General features: G+C 39.9%; 1 protein-coding gene across 3 annotated transcripts in view; it reads left to right on the plus strand.

The window, feature by feature from the left end:
• RALB (RAS like proto-oncogene B) overlaps window positions 1-15,748 on the plus strand; it is a 48,250-nt gene extending 32,502 nt beyond the window's left edge. For all 3 annotated transcript variants that reach the window (XM_085066907.1, XM_085066906.1, XM_085066908.1), the window contains exons 2-5: window positions 5,319-5,475; window positions 6,595-6,803; window positions 9,507-9,684; window positions 11,294-15,748. In XM_085066907.1, coding sequence (XP_084923033.1) covers window positions 5,362-5,475; window positions 6,595-6,803; window positions 9,507-9,684; window positions 11,294-11,413 — 621 coding nt within the window. In that variant the 5' untranslated portion in view covers window positions 5,319-5,361 and the 3' untranslated portion in view covers window positions 11,414-15,748. The remainder of the gene's footprint in view (window positions 1-5,318; window positions 5,476-6,594; window positions 6,804-9,506; window positions 9,685-11,293) is intronic.
• Window positions 15,749-16,391: the final 643 nt, after the last annotated feature.

Below are 16,391 nucleotides of genomic sequence, written 5' to 3' on the forward strand. Positions count from 1 at the left end.
GGCATATCACAGAACCAAACACTTCAAAGCTTCTAACTCATATTCTGATAAATGAGGATCACTAAAATACTGTTGCAAAACCTTGTTCTTTCTGTGCTTGCTTTTGATGACATCATATTTAAGTCTTTATAATAGGTTGAATACCCAGATTTTCCTTTAAAAGTAGGTATCTGAAGGGTTTAACAAAGCTCCTCTGTCAAGCTATTGGGCTAAGGGTTTCTAGAATCCTGTTTTAAAATCCAAAGAATGGCTGCTTTCAGTGGCAGGATGGCAATGAAAAGAAATGTCCAAAGATATCAGCTGCACAGCAAGAGAACAAGGGCTGATCTCAGCAATTTTGAGCTTAGAGCTTTATTTCAGTTTTAAATCTCAAACTGAATGGAAGAACTAGAAGCAATTCCAATTAAAGCCTTTGGAGGATCTCAGATTCTTTTGTTACAGCAGCAGAATATTTATTGGAAAACAGGTAGACTTAGTGAAGCTTCTTGGGGTTTTTTTTCTTATGTACTTGCATGAACTGTAGTTCATGCAAAAATAAGTTTCTTTCTTGTGAAGTGACAAGAGCTTTTTCCTTTAAGTGTTGTGCAGCTGTGGTGTCTTAATGCACGCGAAGTAAAAAGGGATGTGAAAGTGTGGTCTGATATGAAATACGTGTAGTTGTTCAGTCACAGTCTTTGAATCTTAGTGTTAGGTAAACTAATCCTCTTTGTAAACTGTTCTGAGTAGTTTAACTGTTTAGGTTGAGGAGAGGGTGGAGAAAAAGCAGTTTACTAAGATGTTTATAAACAATTGCCTCGAAGTGCTCAGTTTCAAGGGACCAGCCTTGAAATGTCACAACTCTGCAGGGGGCCTTAGTTAACCTGCAGAGCTTGCAACTAAACAGATAAGGGAAGGCTGAAATAGTTGGTGAGTTTAGGGTTAGATATCTTACGTTAGAAGTGGCATGGTTTGATTAGTCTTGTGGCCAAGTAGAGCTCTTCAGAGGTATAAATCAAAATAGCTGATTAGTAACTCCTATGGTTTGAGTTGTTATTTCTGTGCTTCGTGTGGGCAGCCTGTGGCTGGTTATAACTTTCTTGTTCCGAAGAGCATCTTTCGCTACATCACAAAGCTCCTATTGTGCATAGTGCTCTGTGTTACCTGTTATAGAATAAATGCAGAGTTATCAAGGCAATGGCTTCATTCTTATCCTTGTCTTTTAAAGCAGATTAAGCAGGTAATTACTTCTAATTTCTTGAAGATGAAAGGCTGCCAGAAAAACTTTATTCTGACATGGGGTTTGTCTAGCAGTTTATTTCAAAGCAGGATGAATGGTAACTAGAAGAAACCACCTCCCCTACCTCACTCCTCCAAATAATCTTTCAAAAGGCTTGGGGTGTGGTTTTTGTTTGTTTTTGGTTTTTCACAACGTATGACACTTACCATATGAAGTTCAACATGGTGTCATTAAACCTGAGGGTAAAATGACAGATGGAAATTAAACAGATTGACTGCCCAATGGATTGCTTCTTTTCCTGTCAGAGGAATGTAAATCTTGCTGGAAAGTAAAGAGCAATAGAGGAGGCATTTTACTACAGCATTAAGTGTGGTGACACTTATTCACAGCAAGCTCTTCAGCATATGCACTCTTTGCCTTAAATCCAAGTCCCTTCAACTGAAGGGAATTGAGTAATGTTTTAAAGCAACTGCAGTTGTCACAGGTTCTTCTAGACACTGCTGCTTTTTTGAGAAGTGGTTGGATTTCCCAAGACTTGTTTTTCTGTGAACAGATGAGTTAATGTCAGTGTCTTGACTGCCTCAGGGATGCTTAATATACAGAATAGGAAGAAAATTCATCCTTGCTACTCAGAGATAACAGAGGAGAGAGCTTCCACTTGCATAATAGGTTTTTTTAAAATTTTTTAAAACTTTTTTTAATCTCAAGGAACTGTTAGATGTGAGCTTTGAACCATGTTGTGTAAACTGTTTCTTGGGCTGCAGAGGTGGAGATAAAAGTAAACAAACAGTTGGCTCCAATGCCTTCTCTTGTTGCTTTATTAGAGTATTCCTATTATGATCTAACCATGTTCCTTTCTGAACTGGCCATGTGCTGTTAGCCTGTTGTTCTGTAAGCACTGGTGCTTCTGCACTGATACTGACTGTGTTAGTCCTGTGTCACACTGCTTCAGCCTTGCCTTGTCCTCTGTTTTTGCCTCTGCACTGCCTGACTCTTCTGGGCTGGAGGAGCCACGCTCCCTCTGGTGCCACCAAAGAAGAGATGCTTTGTGGGAAGCTTCTGGGACCTCAGTGAAAGCACACAGCACAGGGGCTGTGTTGTGAGCATACTGCTGCATTCACAGGGTTCATGTAGTCCTGGTCCTCTGAAGCATTCAAGTGGCATTTGGAACAGCTCTGCAGGGAAGATCCAGTACCTTGGCCATGAAGAGCTTTAGATAAAATTGAACTGTAAATTTTTATGCTATTGGGTGGGTTTTAATTAGTATTACACTTTGATTATAAATTGGGTAATGCTATAAGGCTGACCTTGCAGTTTCTACAGGCCATTGTTGGGGTGGAATATAGAAGGAAGAATTTAAATATTCTTTCCACTTACGTCTATGATGGGCTTTTCCTGAATCAAGTTTGTGAATGTTTTGCCTAAAAGACAGCAATTCATTTACCATGACCATGTCAAGGTGGGGTATTTTTATTGAAGCACAAAGAAATCTTTTCTCTTGGCTATTAGTAAATTGTCTTTATTGCTGTTGCATAGCAGAGTGGACTAGTGCTGCTGCCTATTACATATTCCTAAGTTTGTGATGCCAGAAAAATGTGTAACTTGAAAGCTTTGTGTTATATAATGCAACAGTTACAACAATGTTAGGACGCCTGATAAAAGAATACTCACAGGTTAAAAACCAGTCACAATTATACTGAAAAGTAGCTAAAGGTCACTTGGCTTCTCCAGAAAGCAGCTTATCTACTACTGTGAAAGCCAGACTACTCTCGAACAAGGACAAAACAGCATTCTCTACAACTTAAGAGCAAGCTGTGTTATTTCTGGAACACTTCAAGTCTGAACTATCTCATTGTGTGGCCAGTCTGTAGCTCTTGTTCGTTGGGTGTTTATGTCCAAGCAAGCTGAGTTCTAGTTTGCTGTCTGTAGACCATGCGGACAATAGTCAAAGCAACAACATTCTGGAGTTCAGGTGTTACCTGTTGTTTTTTCTCCCAGTTTTTTTCACATTCCCTTGGCAGAGAGCTCTGTTCTCTTTTTCTCTTGCGTCTCTGGTGACTAAGAGTTAAAAATCAATCTTGCAATTCTCTTCTGGTTAGAATGTCTGTGGCAACTGCTGAATTCACTGTCTCCAACAAATGTGTGTTTGTGCTGTACAGGGAGAACCTATGAAGAAGTAGGAGCTGTCACACCCCATTTCTGTACTAAGGAGTGTCCTGGATGAGGGAGCTGATGTATAACATAATAGAGAAGATTACAAGAGGAAAATATCTGTCTTCACTTACCAGTGTTTATCCCAGAATGAGCACTTAAAGATGATTAATTTGCATTGCTGTACTAAATGTATGTAGCAAACAGGTGTGAGAAAAAAACCCCTGCATGGAAAAATACTGCTGCTCAGATGTTTGAAAATGCTGTCCTGAGGGCACTTCTTGATTGTTGGCATGTTTGTTCTTGTATGTACTAGTCAATGAGAACTTAGTTTGATTTGTTGCTTTTCAGAACATAACGTCATGACAAGGGGGAAAAAATAGTCACCATCAGTGTACTCCATGGGCCATTGTCCAGACTGGTCATGGAATTGTCAGGCTCAAAACACAGGGCCCATAAACTGAATTGCATGGAGCAAACTACTTTCAGGGAGAGGTTTGGGCTGGACAGCATCCAAAGGTCCCTTTCCAGGCTAAATAATCCTGTTTTTAGCCTAGGTGTGTTTGTGGGCTGATGATCCCTTAGTCTCTAGTTAATTTTGTTTAGGGCAGCTGGTTGTCCTGAAGCTTTTTCCAATATACTACACAGTAGCTTCTATTGTTGGCCTTGTGTTTCCATACAGTAGAACTTGGTGATGTGGCAGTTGCAGTGTTTTTCTAGAGTAATTGTGTCCAGGTAAATTTGAGAATCCTGGAAGGCCCATTGCTTCTCTGCTTCTGGAATAAAGTGTGCTGCTATAAATCAAGGTTGATACAGCCACTTCCTATAGCAATGTTTCCTGAATGGTCTGCTGGTCTCCTTACAGCTCTCTCCCAGGATATCAACAGCTGGGGTCCTTTGTGGTGCTCTGAGGACACAAGAGTCACTATCCTGCCATCTCCCATATACACATCATGTGTCTGAAATACTCATATTTGGGGGTTTTTCTGTATGGGAATCTGGACTGGTGACATGTTTTTGTTTCAGTTACTTCTGCTTTTATCCTCAATGTGTCCTTAGAGATGGTGCTGCTCTGTGTTAACCAGTGTGGCAGCTGCTGCTCATGCTGCTGGTATAACTACTGTGTCCAGCAACACTTAAAAAAACCCAACCAACCAAAAAAAAAAAAAAAGGCAGTATTATTTTTAAGAAGCCTCCAGCATTTAATTACTAGGCTTGCATAACACACAAACAGAGGCTTGTTAGTTAGGGCTTGTTTATTGAAGCTTACTCCTTTATGGCTTAGCAACATCAGGGGAAGAATAGGAACTGAGATTTTTTTTTTGCAGTAAAGCAGGATTTTTTTTTCCTAAGCAAATTAGATTTGCAGCATCAAAAGGCAGGAAGAGTGTAAAAAAATGCTAATGCCATGTCATAAGACTTTCTGCTAGAAGCTTTTGCAACTTGTTCCTGCCAATTTACTGTGTATCTGTGCTGTTTTCTTAGCCTACGTAGGGAGAAGATCAAAAGCTAGATTTCTACCTATAAGCAGATCTAAGGTACAGCTGTATCAACATTAAAGAAATATTTTAAAAAGGTGTGAAGCCTTATAACAAGAACAATAAAAACCACTTAATTTCATGTTGTTTGAGAAAGAGTGTGTTTTTCTTTGGAAACTGCTCTAGACAGTAGTCTTTTAGGCTGGGTTTACAAATAAGAGTAGCTTGTTAGAAACCTTTGGCACTTTTATTAATCATACTGTTGTCACAAATAGAAGGTATTTGCTTTAATGCCTTGTCCTACTCATAATTTAGGTGTGGTTTGCGTTCCAGTGCACTGGAGTGGCCCATTCTTTAGGCTTGTGGGACAGGGTTTTAATCTGGTCCTTCAACACTTGTGAGACACTTTACCTGCATGCTACCCAGATGTCACTAATGTCATGGATGGGTGACTGTGTTTCTTCTGTGTGCAGATCTAATTGGTTGCCTGGCACTTCATCTGTGGAAAGCAGGACAATGGCTGCCAGCAAGAGCAAGAACCAGAGTTCTTTGGCCCTCCATAAAGTAATTATGGTTGGCAGTGGAGGTGTGGGCAAATCTGCACTCACACTTCAGTTTATGTATGATGAGGTAAGTAACTGATTCAGCTTCTCTAAAGTATAGATTCATACAGTTTGCTAAGCTTTTTTCTCTGGGACAGGGGAACTAAATGTGATGAGCAAAAACCTGATGACCTAACTGGCAGAAGTAAGATGTAAGAAGCTGGGAGACGTGCCCTCTGGGAACATCTCTGGCTAAAAGTGACAAAATTATGCTTATTTATGAAAGAACAGTCTTTAAAAGCCATGCATAATGTGCAGCTGCTTGTGTACAGAAGCTATTACTAGCTGGAATTGAACTTTAATTTTGTAATTTAGGTCAGTTAAGGCAGTGAAATCAGAGATAAATATTCTAGCTCATTCTGAGCCAGGTGATGAAGTAGGCATGTTCATAGCATGAATTCTTCCATACTGGTATACAGGAAGGCATTAGGCAGCCCAGACTAGGATGTGGAGGAATTCATGATCCTGCAATTCAAAAGTTAGTATTTATCTATGGGGTGTCCACACATACTATAGTGGTGTAAATATCTGAATAGGTGATGTAGTCATTAAGGAAAGTCAGCCAGTTTAATTGGGCTTAATTGTTCTGTTCTGAGGCTGAGAGGTTCTTTACATCTCTACTCTCATACTGGATGTGTGCTGTCAGCACAGAACTACACGTTGAACTGTCAGTGGCTTTGTGGGCCTGAGCAACACTGAACGGACTAAAGTATGTGGCTGTGTAATTATGGAGCAGACTTCCATGTTCAGCAGCTGGATGCTCTCATGTACACCTGTTAAAAGTTCAGATAACTGTATCTGAATTATATTCAAATGCTTTTTCATAAAGTGGGAGATCTAGATAATGCCAGCAGATTACTGGTAACTTACTCTGCAACTCTGTTCTTAAATTGTACTGAAGTTGCTGAACAGTGTTTTGTGTAGCAAGTTTTTCTTGACTAGGCAAACTGGCTCTTTGATGTATTAAGTGCTTAAATAATTTGCTTTTAATAGTAAAACTGAAAAAAAAAGGTGATGTAACTTAGTAGCTGACTGAATTATGAGCAGGTTTTGGGGAATTTAAATGTCACTGAAGTGAAAGAAGGGATATGGACAAATACTGAGACTGTTTGACAGTAATTCTAAACACTAATCCCTTTCTTGTCAGTTTGTAGAAGACTATGAACCTACCAAGGCTGACAGCTACAGAAAGAAAGTAGTTCTGGATGGTGAAGAAGTTCAGATAGACATTCTGGACACAGCAGGACAGGAGGATTATGCAGCTATCCGAGATAACTATTTCCGCAGTGGGGAAGGGTTTCTTCTCGTCTTTTCAATAACAGAGCACGAATCCTTCACAGCAACAGCAGAGTTTCGGTGAGTAGTTTCTCTCCTAGGCAAGGCAAAATATCTTCTTCCAATGTTCCACTGACAACTCTTCTTAAAAGCTGCAGCTCTTTATCCTTTGTCTGTTACCATTTGATCAATAAAAGTGACACCTGACCATTTTGCTCTCAGTAACTGGTAACTTAAACCAGAGTATTCAGCCTCTGGCTTTAGTTGTCTTCATGCCTGCAACTTATGAGTACATTATGCCAGCAGCAACTTCAGACAAGTAACAGATTCTTGGACTCTTAAAACAGGCATATTCCAGCCAATTTTCAGTCTTCATGGATGTGAAGTTTAATTATCTTAGAACAGTACTTCTGGAATTAAGTCTGTCTTTTGGCCAGGTTTCACAGTATTGCTTACTGCTAGAAGCAGGTGCTCTAAGGAAAGGAAGGATTAGCCTCCACTCTCAGGTATGGATTGGTGCCAAACAAGGGTTGGCAGCCAAGCAGTGCTATTGTAGGCAGACGTATTCCTAGAAAGACACACCGTAGTAGTAAGCACTTCCATTTTTCTTCTTGGGATTAGCAGTTCTGATGTAAAAATCAGCACCAGATTGACCTCAGAAACTGCTTGTGTAGTGTGGGGAGTAAATAAAAAAGGATTTAAACTACTGTTCTGGTTTTGGAATTCATGTAGCCACATTCTTCAGGGCAAGTATTCTAACTCTTTTTTGATAATATCTGTTGCCTCAGTAGAAGGTAAACTGGAGATTGCCTGGAACAGCTGTGTAACTGGAAGGAAAACTTCCCAAAGCATAGGGAAAGTGTTAGGAGTTCCTTATGCTTGTCAGAATAAAAGCTCTTTATCAGTGTGTCTTATGTTCCCTTTGCTTCAGTGGTACAAAATTAACAGACACTAACTGGCAATGCAAGTGCTGCAGCTAAGGTAGACACCTATTTGTAGATTTTTCTTAAAGCTAAGGCAAACTCCCCTTGCACTTCAGGACTTTGGTCCAGGTTCTTAAAATACCATGCTATTTCAACAGTAGTAGAAGACCACAAAATCTTTTAAGAGGTGTAAAAATATTGTTCCTACATCACATAATACTTCTGTGATTTTGCTTTGCTTCAGAAGGCTGACAGTCATGGGGCACACAAGCAGAGCTCAGTTTGCTCTGACTGGAGGTCTGAAAGGAGCCAACAGTTCTACTCTTAAAGCACTGCAAAACTGAGTACTAGGACTCTTCCTAATGTAAAATGGAGGAAAAGGTCAGGTAACACTTAAAGAACACAAAGAAAATGAAAGAAGTGGAAGCACTTGGTTTTGGCTTATGTTGCCTAAATGAAATAGAATGTTAAACCCAAGGCTTAAGGCTTTGAATGAAAAACAGTAGGAGTGTTTATCTTGGCAGTTTGGTGTTTTTGTCAGACTTCTGTAACTAGGTTAACTGTATTGGTTCAAGATTCCAGCACAGCAAAACAATGAAAAAACAATGCTAGCCTTGAAAATGGACAAGAAGTGCCTAAGAGCTTTGTGATGCAGAATCTCCTGCTTTTTGATGGTTCGGAAGTAAACAAATAGTGAAATTAGTTAAATGGAATATTTAGTTGGGCTGACATGCAAGAACCAGCTCCTTGGCCCAGGAAAGAGTGGGGAATGGGTTGAATACTGTTGAATGGGTTGAAAGTTGAATACTGAACAAACTATGAGCTTGTCTTTGAACCCTAGCTCTCCTGCTGATGCTATGCGTTCAGTGTTTGCTTTCAGTGCCTCTGTAATCTGAAAATGTGTGAAGGTGCAGTCAAATGCAACAGCAGATTGTCTGCTTCAGTGTTAATGCTATTTTAGAGTCTCATGTATTCTCCATACATTGTTATTTTGTTGATGGAAAATGCAGGCATCTGAAGTACTGTGGTAACTGAGTGAGATGAGAGGGTGTAGCACTGTGTTCATGCCTCATTTAGATCTTCATAACAAAATGAAGCAATCTAAAAATAGTTGTAGACTGGCAGAGTTCTTCCAGCATCCTAGATGGACAGCAGCATGTGTTAGTCTGGTTTCAACTTTGTGTTTTACCCCAGTAATAGCACAGACTGAGACTGGTGTGCAACACCTCTCCATCTCCTTTCCTGGATGCTGGTAGGTCCTCTTAGCATGGCAGGTTAATGCTGACAGTTCAAATATCATCCTGGAGTCTTTGGAGGAAGCAGGTTGCTAGCATTTTAGTCCAGCATTGTGTAGTAACTCACTCTGGGTAAAGTTTAGGTAGCCATTAGGAATGATCTCTGCCAGCTACTTGGGCTGTTCCCAACCTACTGCCTTGGCAAAGACTTGATGTTGCCCAGACCTATATTGAGATGTGATTCAGGCTGTGAATTGAAGATGATGACTGAATGCCAAGGTAGAACTTGGCAAACATGGCATTTGTACTCTTTTGCTCATTCAAATGTGAACTCCTGCTGCCAGTTGCTCTTCTGCCCTACTGTTCTTCTTTCCTAGAGCCTGATTGCTCACTAACTAAGTGGTAAAACTGCCTCCCTGGAAGTGTGAGGCTCTCAGTAGTGTAAAGCCCATAGCGTTAGTATGTGAACCTTGGAATAATTTTAAAATGTGAGTCCAACTGTTGGGAAATACCCTGTTGTAAACTCTGGTAAATGTGCAGACCACTTGATCCACTCATCATAAGTGTGGGAGTTTTGTTGCTACTACTAACACAGATATTTTTATTTTGAATACCTAATGCATTAGGGAGCAGATCCTACGTGTGAAGGCTGAAGAGGATAAAATCCCCTTACTGGTAGTGGGAAACAAATCTGACCTGGAGGAGCGCAGACAAGTGCCTGTAGAAGAGGCTCGAAGTAAGGCAGAAGAGTGGGGGGTGCAGTACGTAGAAACCTCTGCCAAAACTAGAGCAAATGTAGATAAGGTAAGACAAATGACATCTGTTCAATTAGATCATTACCACTTGTTTAGTAGCTGACTCTTGCTGGGACAAAAGCAGGTCTACAGTTTGGCTTTTGTAAGCCTGGTTTATTAAAAAAAAAACAAAAAGTGAACTTGCTGGAATGTTTACACTTCAGCATGTAGCTAGCTTAGGGGAACCTGAGACCTGGAACAAGTTAATGCTATTGTCTTTCTTTAACTGTTTGTACCTGAGCTAATAGTTTTCAATAATACTTTGGGTAAATGGTTCTAAGGATTCCCTGAAATATGTTATTTTGATTGTAGGGCGTGTTCTACTTAAAACACCAATAAATAACAAGCTGCACACACTTAGAAATTGTTCCCCCTTCATTATAAAGCTACATGTAGTGTGGTTAATCTTAAAGATTTTATTCTTATTTTCTGACAAGACTACTTTGGATTTTGAGAACTCTTTTTCCTGTGTCCCTGTCCTGTTTTGACTTGTCCTTGGTGGTACAGGACAGTTATTCTCACATTATTCTCACATTATTTCTTGCATAAACCAGTGGTGGTGGCATACTCCAAAGGAAAAATGAATAACGACTATGGAGTGTTCGTCCAGTATAGAACACAAATCAGTTTCAATCATCCCCTTTATTTTGTGTGTAGTGAGGACTTCTTGAAGGAAAGGGTGCCTTTTTACTTCACCAACTCGCAGAAGATGATCTGAAATTATGGTTGAGTACCCAAAGGACTCCAAATGTGTCTTGCTAATATGCATTTGTTTAAAGGATACAAATTCTAAGCAGTTTTCTCTTTGGATAAAGAACACTTGCAGCTAGCTGTAAGTTCTTCTAGACAGCTTCCTGTTCTTCTATACTAGTTCACTAATGGAAATGTTGGTGCACAAGTTACTGGTAGGAACTCCTTCTCATTAAAAGGCTTGAGAGTTCCCCATTTGGGAAAAAACACACTCTAGTTCTACAGAGGGATGTTAAACTCTTGTTCTGTAATCCTAAAAACAATTTTGCCCAATAATTGTACAGCAAAACAGCTCTTGTATCTTAAGTTGTGGGTACCTAGACATCAGGAATACAGGGGTGAAATTGGCTAAAATTTTGGACAAAACAACAGAAAAAAAAATGAAAACATGAAAGAAAGCATGACTTTCTCTGAATCTTTCTTATAACAGTCTTGAGAATTTTTTGTGCCCTTGAATGCTGCACCTTTGTAGTTACAGACCAAGCAGAGTGCACCTGTAACTACATGGAAAGGACCAGACTAAACACTTTTCATAGTTAACACAGTGGAAATGTTTGCTAGGCACAGACAAATGTTCTTATGAGCTCTGAATGCTGCTTTTTTGCAAGAATGGTATTGAATAAAAAGCTCTTAAAGCAGGGGTGTTGAATTTTTTTGTTAGCCGAGTAAGACTGTGCAGCCTTTTGCCACTGCTTGATGCACTACATAATTCTGATGTTGAGTTTGTCCCTGGGATCTTTGTTTGGATTTACTTACGCTGTGTGGAGTACAGTGTGATTCTGCATCTTTATTTGCTGCTGAATACAGGAGTTTTTATCTGCTTTCTGGTGGCTGATCCTGTTTAATCTTTCTTTATTTTTCCCTCCTAGGTATTCTTTGATTTAATGAGAGAAATTAGAGCAAAGAAAATGTCAGAAAACAAAGACAAGAATGGCAAGAAAAGTGGCAAGAACAAGAAAAGCTTTAAAGAAAGATGCTGCTTACTGTGATGCTTTGGAACTGTAAATATCTATCTACAGGTGGCATGGATAAAATACCACTAAGGATATAGGGCTGGATTCATGAAAGGAAGTCTGTATTGACTCCCTTACCTTTTGCTTTGCATATCACACCTTCAAAATGTGAAAACAGAACTTTGCAACCATTTCTGGTATCCAACAAAACGTTTGCCTACTTAAACTGAAATGGGCTCCATCTTTCAACTTTCCAAACTAGAAACAGTTTCAAAACTACAATCCTTCTGCTTGGTTACACAATGTACTTTTGTATTAACTTCCTTCTAATGTTTCTCTGTATTTCTCTTGAACCTCTACTGGCCTTAACAAGCACAGCTGTTCAGGTTCAAACACTTTTTCCTCGCTGTTGCTGCCCTCCTTGATGGTGCAAACTGCAGAAAGGCTAGATGACACCTGGTAAAGGGTTTGAGTCTCCATCTTCTCTTAGTTGTCACTGGTATTTCTTACACTTGAAATCTGCTGACTTCTCTCCACGCTCCATGTAAGAAATAGCAACTGACAGTTGAGAGTCAATTCAAAACAAACTTTCTTCTGTGTTCTGTTAAGTCAATACAGCATTCATGAATCAAGCCTATGGACTCAATTCAGACTTATTTAGGCAATGCAAAAATTGATATTTAAATACAGGCTAGATGCATTCCCTGCTGAGGTCTGTCTTCTCATCCTTAAATTAGTGGTATGGGGTGAGAAAATGACTGTAAGCCTTTCTTCAAAAGGAATAGTATTATCACCATCTCCCTGAAATGGTGTCCTGGGTTTCTTCCATATATTGTGTCTCGACTCAGTTACACTCTACATCTGCCATCCTTCCCTTCCCTTGTACTGGAATAGTGGAAATAGGTGTTGATTTAATCAGTTATGTTTATATCAGAACACTTGTGATGATAATGTTGGAAAGTGAGAACATCTGCATCTGTCTCTTGTCTTGCTGAAGATGAAAATACTGAATAAGGGTGGGGTCCCATCACACAATCATGACTTGGAATAGGTGAGGCATATATGCTACCTCTCAATGATTAGTTGGCTAGTGAGCTATATGGTGTCAAAAAGTAAATGAAGTTAAGCAGTTGCCATATCTGTTACTCACTGTTAATTTTATATGTTCTGTTTCTGATGCACAGCAACCTAGCACATGGTGAGTTTTGCTGTCAGTTATGTTGGTCACATATTGTTCAACAAAAACAGTCTAGAAGTGGAAAAGTCAGTACTTAGCAGGCTCTGTTGTCAGCTGACTGAAATGAACTTTCTGATGCAGTTTAAATTAAGTGCAGTTGCCAAAAATCACTTCTGTCACTGTGGAAAAGAACTCTCTTCTGGTTGTGGAGTCTGTCAATGAATTGTGGCTCTCTTCTGCCTTGAAGGAGTAGAGAAACTTGAAGAGTGACTGTATCTTGCGTGTAACTGGATGCTTAAAACACAGTTGCTTGGTGAAAATCTAAGTGGTTGTTCAACAAAGCTCACTGCAGCACTAAATTAACAAATGGTGTTTCTTCCTGAGATGAAGGAGTAGTGAATGCTGTTCAGCGCCTAGTGTTGTAATGTGAGGTTGAAGAATATTTTTAACATGTACTAGATTGCTTTTGTGCATTCCATCTCTGAACATTGAAAAAAAGTAAGATGTGATCTATATCAGAACCTCTGTTGGCCTGAGGTTTCACAGGGACTTATCACGAACTCATTGTCTTCCATAACTAGTTCATCTTGTCAGGCAACTCATGGGATTGGGGAAACTGTACTAAATAAAAGGTGCTGTAATCTTCATTCTTGTCAAATTAAATTCCTTTTTTATTACTGTTCTGGGCAGAAAGAATGGTTAACCAGTTCTGGAAATGCTTCTCTGTGAACAGTGTAATTAATGGTGAAGTTGGCTTTGTAATACCAATACTGTTGTGAAGGAGAAGCTGGAAGCCTGCTGGCTTACAGAACTTGTCACTTGAGCTGTGTCCCTATGTCTTAAGCCTAAGCACCAAGTAGGACACTGGGAGCTGTAATAGTTCTAACAAAGTTTCCTCTTGAATTTCCATGGATAAATGTGTCCATTTCTGACTGTATATTGTGCATACAGCAAATGAATGTCTCCTTCTGGAGGAAGGCAGCTGACTTAGGTTTGGTTTTAGTTGAGACTTAAAGGTTAAGTCCTTAATTAACCTAAAGGATAAACAGTTGAGCTCACATTACAAGCTTATCTAGGTCAAGCCCCTCCAAGGCGGGCTATAAAATCTGTCTAACAAAATTGAATAAACTGTCCTTGTTGTATGAATAATGAATTCAGGAAAGCTCACAATGAGCAGCTCAGCTCTATTGGCTCAAGAGACTTGCATGCCTTGACCTTTGATCTCTCTAGTCTTACACTACCTGACAGTATTTGATAGGACAGATGAATTTCTTCTCAGAACAGTGAGTTTCTCACTGGCATTTTTACAGTCCACGTGCTGTTTTCACTCAGGTTATTCTTTTTCCAACTGACACAGCTATGCCACTGAGAAGGAGTGGCACTTACTTGGGAGAAGGTGCTTGCTGCTTCATGGCTTGATGCTTCATCTCTTCAGTGTTCTGTGCTTGTCACCTTCTCCAGAAAGACTAGGCCTGGAGACTAAATACAACAGGTTTTCAGTATTCCTTTTCTGTACTTGTGACAAACTCAGTTTAACTTGCCTGTTACAGCTGAAAACACAATAAACAAAGCTGCTACCTTGCCTGTGTTGAAACAGTGGGCAACAAGTATTCTGACTTGTACCAGGAAGGCAATAAAACTAGTCCCCTGGACTGCAATCCTGTTGCCTCCACCTCACGGGGGAAGTACCTGAATGTATGCCCCTCTCAATAGGGGCAATATAATTTGGGGGTCCTTGAGTGGCTTCCAGGTGTGCTTCACTGGACATCAATGGACATCAACATCAGGTGGGTTGAGTGGAGTGAATATAAAATGGCACAGCATCCTGTGAACGGAGCTTTGAGTAACTGCAGGTCAGGTGCATCAAATAAGGGATGACTTTGGCAGCAGGGGGTGTGTGGCTGCCTGCTGGCCCTGCTGTGTGGCTGAGGAGACTGAAGACTGAATTGAAGCTGATGTATTCTATCAACCTTTGCATGTTGGGTAATTCGAGACCAAGATTTCTCTTTGTTGGTATAATGTGCTCTTAAATCATTCTGGAGCATGGCTGTAGGCAGGTAACTGGATATTTGCAGCAGGAGGTCATGCAAGACTTGATTATGCACTTGCACTTAAGCATTCAAGTATTATTCTTGCGCAATGGCTTAACATGAAGTCAGGGAACTGTTTACTGCTACATGCAATCTTCCATATGTGACTTAGCTTCAAGTGCTCCAGTTTTTCTTCTGGTTTGAGCAGAGCAAACAAGCCCCTGTTATAACAAGGGCTAAGTTATTATACAAAAAAAAGCAGGTTAAACTCCAGGACTGCAAAGACAGACTTGACTCTTGTAGAGGAGCATCTCTCCAGGTGGGAGTACAGATACAGCATGAAGTGTGTTTTCAATGACTTGTGCCATATGTGTTCTTACACAGACTGATACACCTCTACAGCAATTTCTAGGTGAACACTTGGCTTGATTAGGAGAAAGATGCATGCATACATTTACTGGGCATTAAACTGCTGTAACATGTTAATAACCACCTGAAGTTCCAGTTGAATCCTATCTGGCTTAAGTATATGGCTCAAGAATACTTCAGGTCTAAAGTACAAACTACAATCTTGAATGCTGTAAGAAGTGTGTAGGGGGGAAATGCATCTAACTAAATGCTCACCCAGATCTTTTTTTAAAGCTTTCCAAAGCATTAACCCAGTTCTTAGGCCTGACAAGTCTATCAATTCTTGCTCAAAAAGAGGATACTGTTTATCAGTTCAACTCAGAGCTTATGTAGACAGAAGCTTTCTTTAATTGCTATAAGCATATGTTGTAGTGTTCACCTCCTGTTGACTTTATAGTTGGGAGAAGGAGGGAAGAGGAACAAAAAAAAAAGCTATGATTTTCACCGTAATCTCCACACTTCATGGAAATGGCAGGTGTTCCTCTTGGGAGGGGAAGGTGTTATCTCTAACACCAAGTGAGAGGTTTAGTGTAGAGGAAGTGATTGTGATTGCAAGACTTAATGAAACTGCCTCTAAACTATGTATGCTATACTATATAATGTAAATTCTTCTTTTTTTTCCTTGCATAGCTTCAGAGCTTTGTCTCTAACTTGCACAAACATTTTTAATGTCTGTAAAACTGGTCACTTTTCATTATCATGCTAATACAACTGATTTGTATTACTATTGATAATAAAAGGAAAAAATGAGTTTCATATTTGTTTGTTATTGATTTTTACAGCATTCTAAAGAATGTCTAATCCCCAAATTCTTGAACCAACCAGCCACTGATTTTCAGTGTCTGGAACTAACCTTTCTATCAAATATGTAACAAGATTATATTGCAGACTGTGGGAAGGGAGGGAAGGAGGAGGTGACTGAGACTCTCATCATTGGCTTTCTGGAAATGGTGTGCATGTTTTCAGGACTGAACTGATATAGTAGTTTGGCTCATTCACAGTTAATTTTCCAGAACCTAATTGGATCAGACAGCTGGTATCAACTGTATAAATGGCAGAGTTGCTTTGTCTTTTCTTCACACAATCTTGTCGCTTGAATAACAAAATAAGCAACACTGTGTGGAAAAACTAGTCCTTAGTCTTCTGAGTGTGCCACACTCCAATCTCTGTGTAGGTTTGTGGTGAATGAACTGCAGGAGAGAAGCTGAGATGCCTCTGAGGCAGCATGGCTCAGGACAGGCTCACTGCTCTCTAATGCCACTTAATTTGGAGTGGCAGAGAAATGGGATTCTCAGTAAACTTTCAAGCACTTTCTGCCACCACGGCTGTACAAGTTGGAAGTGAAACATTCTCTAGCTGATGACTTCTGGCCAAGGACTACAGCAATTTACATAATCTT

The sequence above is a fragment of the Lichenostomus cassidix genome, chromosome 7 (assembly GCF_008360975.1).
Source record: "Lichenostomus cassidix isolate B80296 chromosome 7, HeHo_3.0, whole genome shotgun sequence".
Taxonomy (NCBI): Eukaryota; Metazoa; Chordata; class Aves; order Passeriformes; family Meliphagidae; genus Lichenostomus; species Lichenostomus cassidix.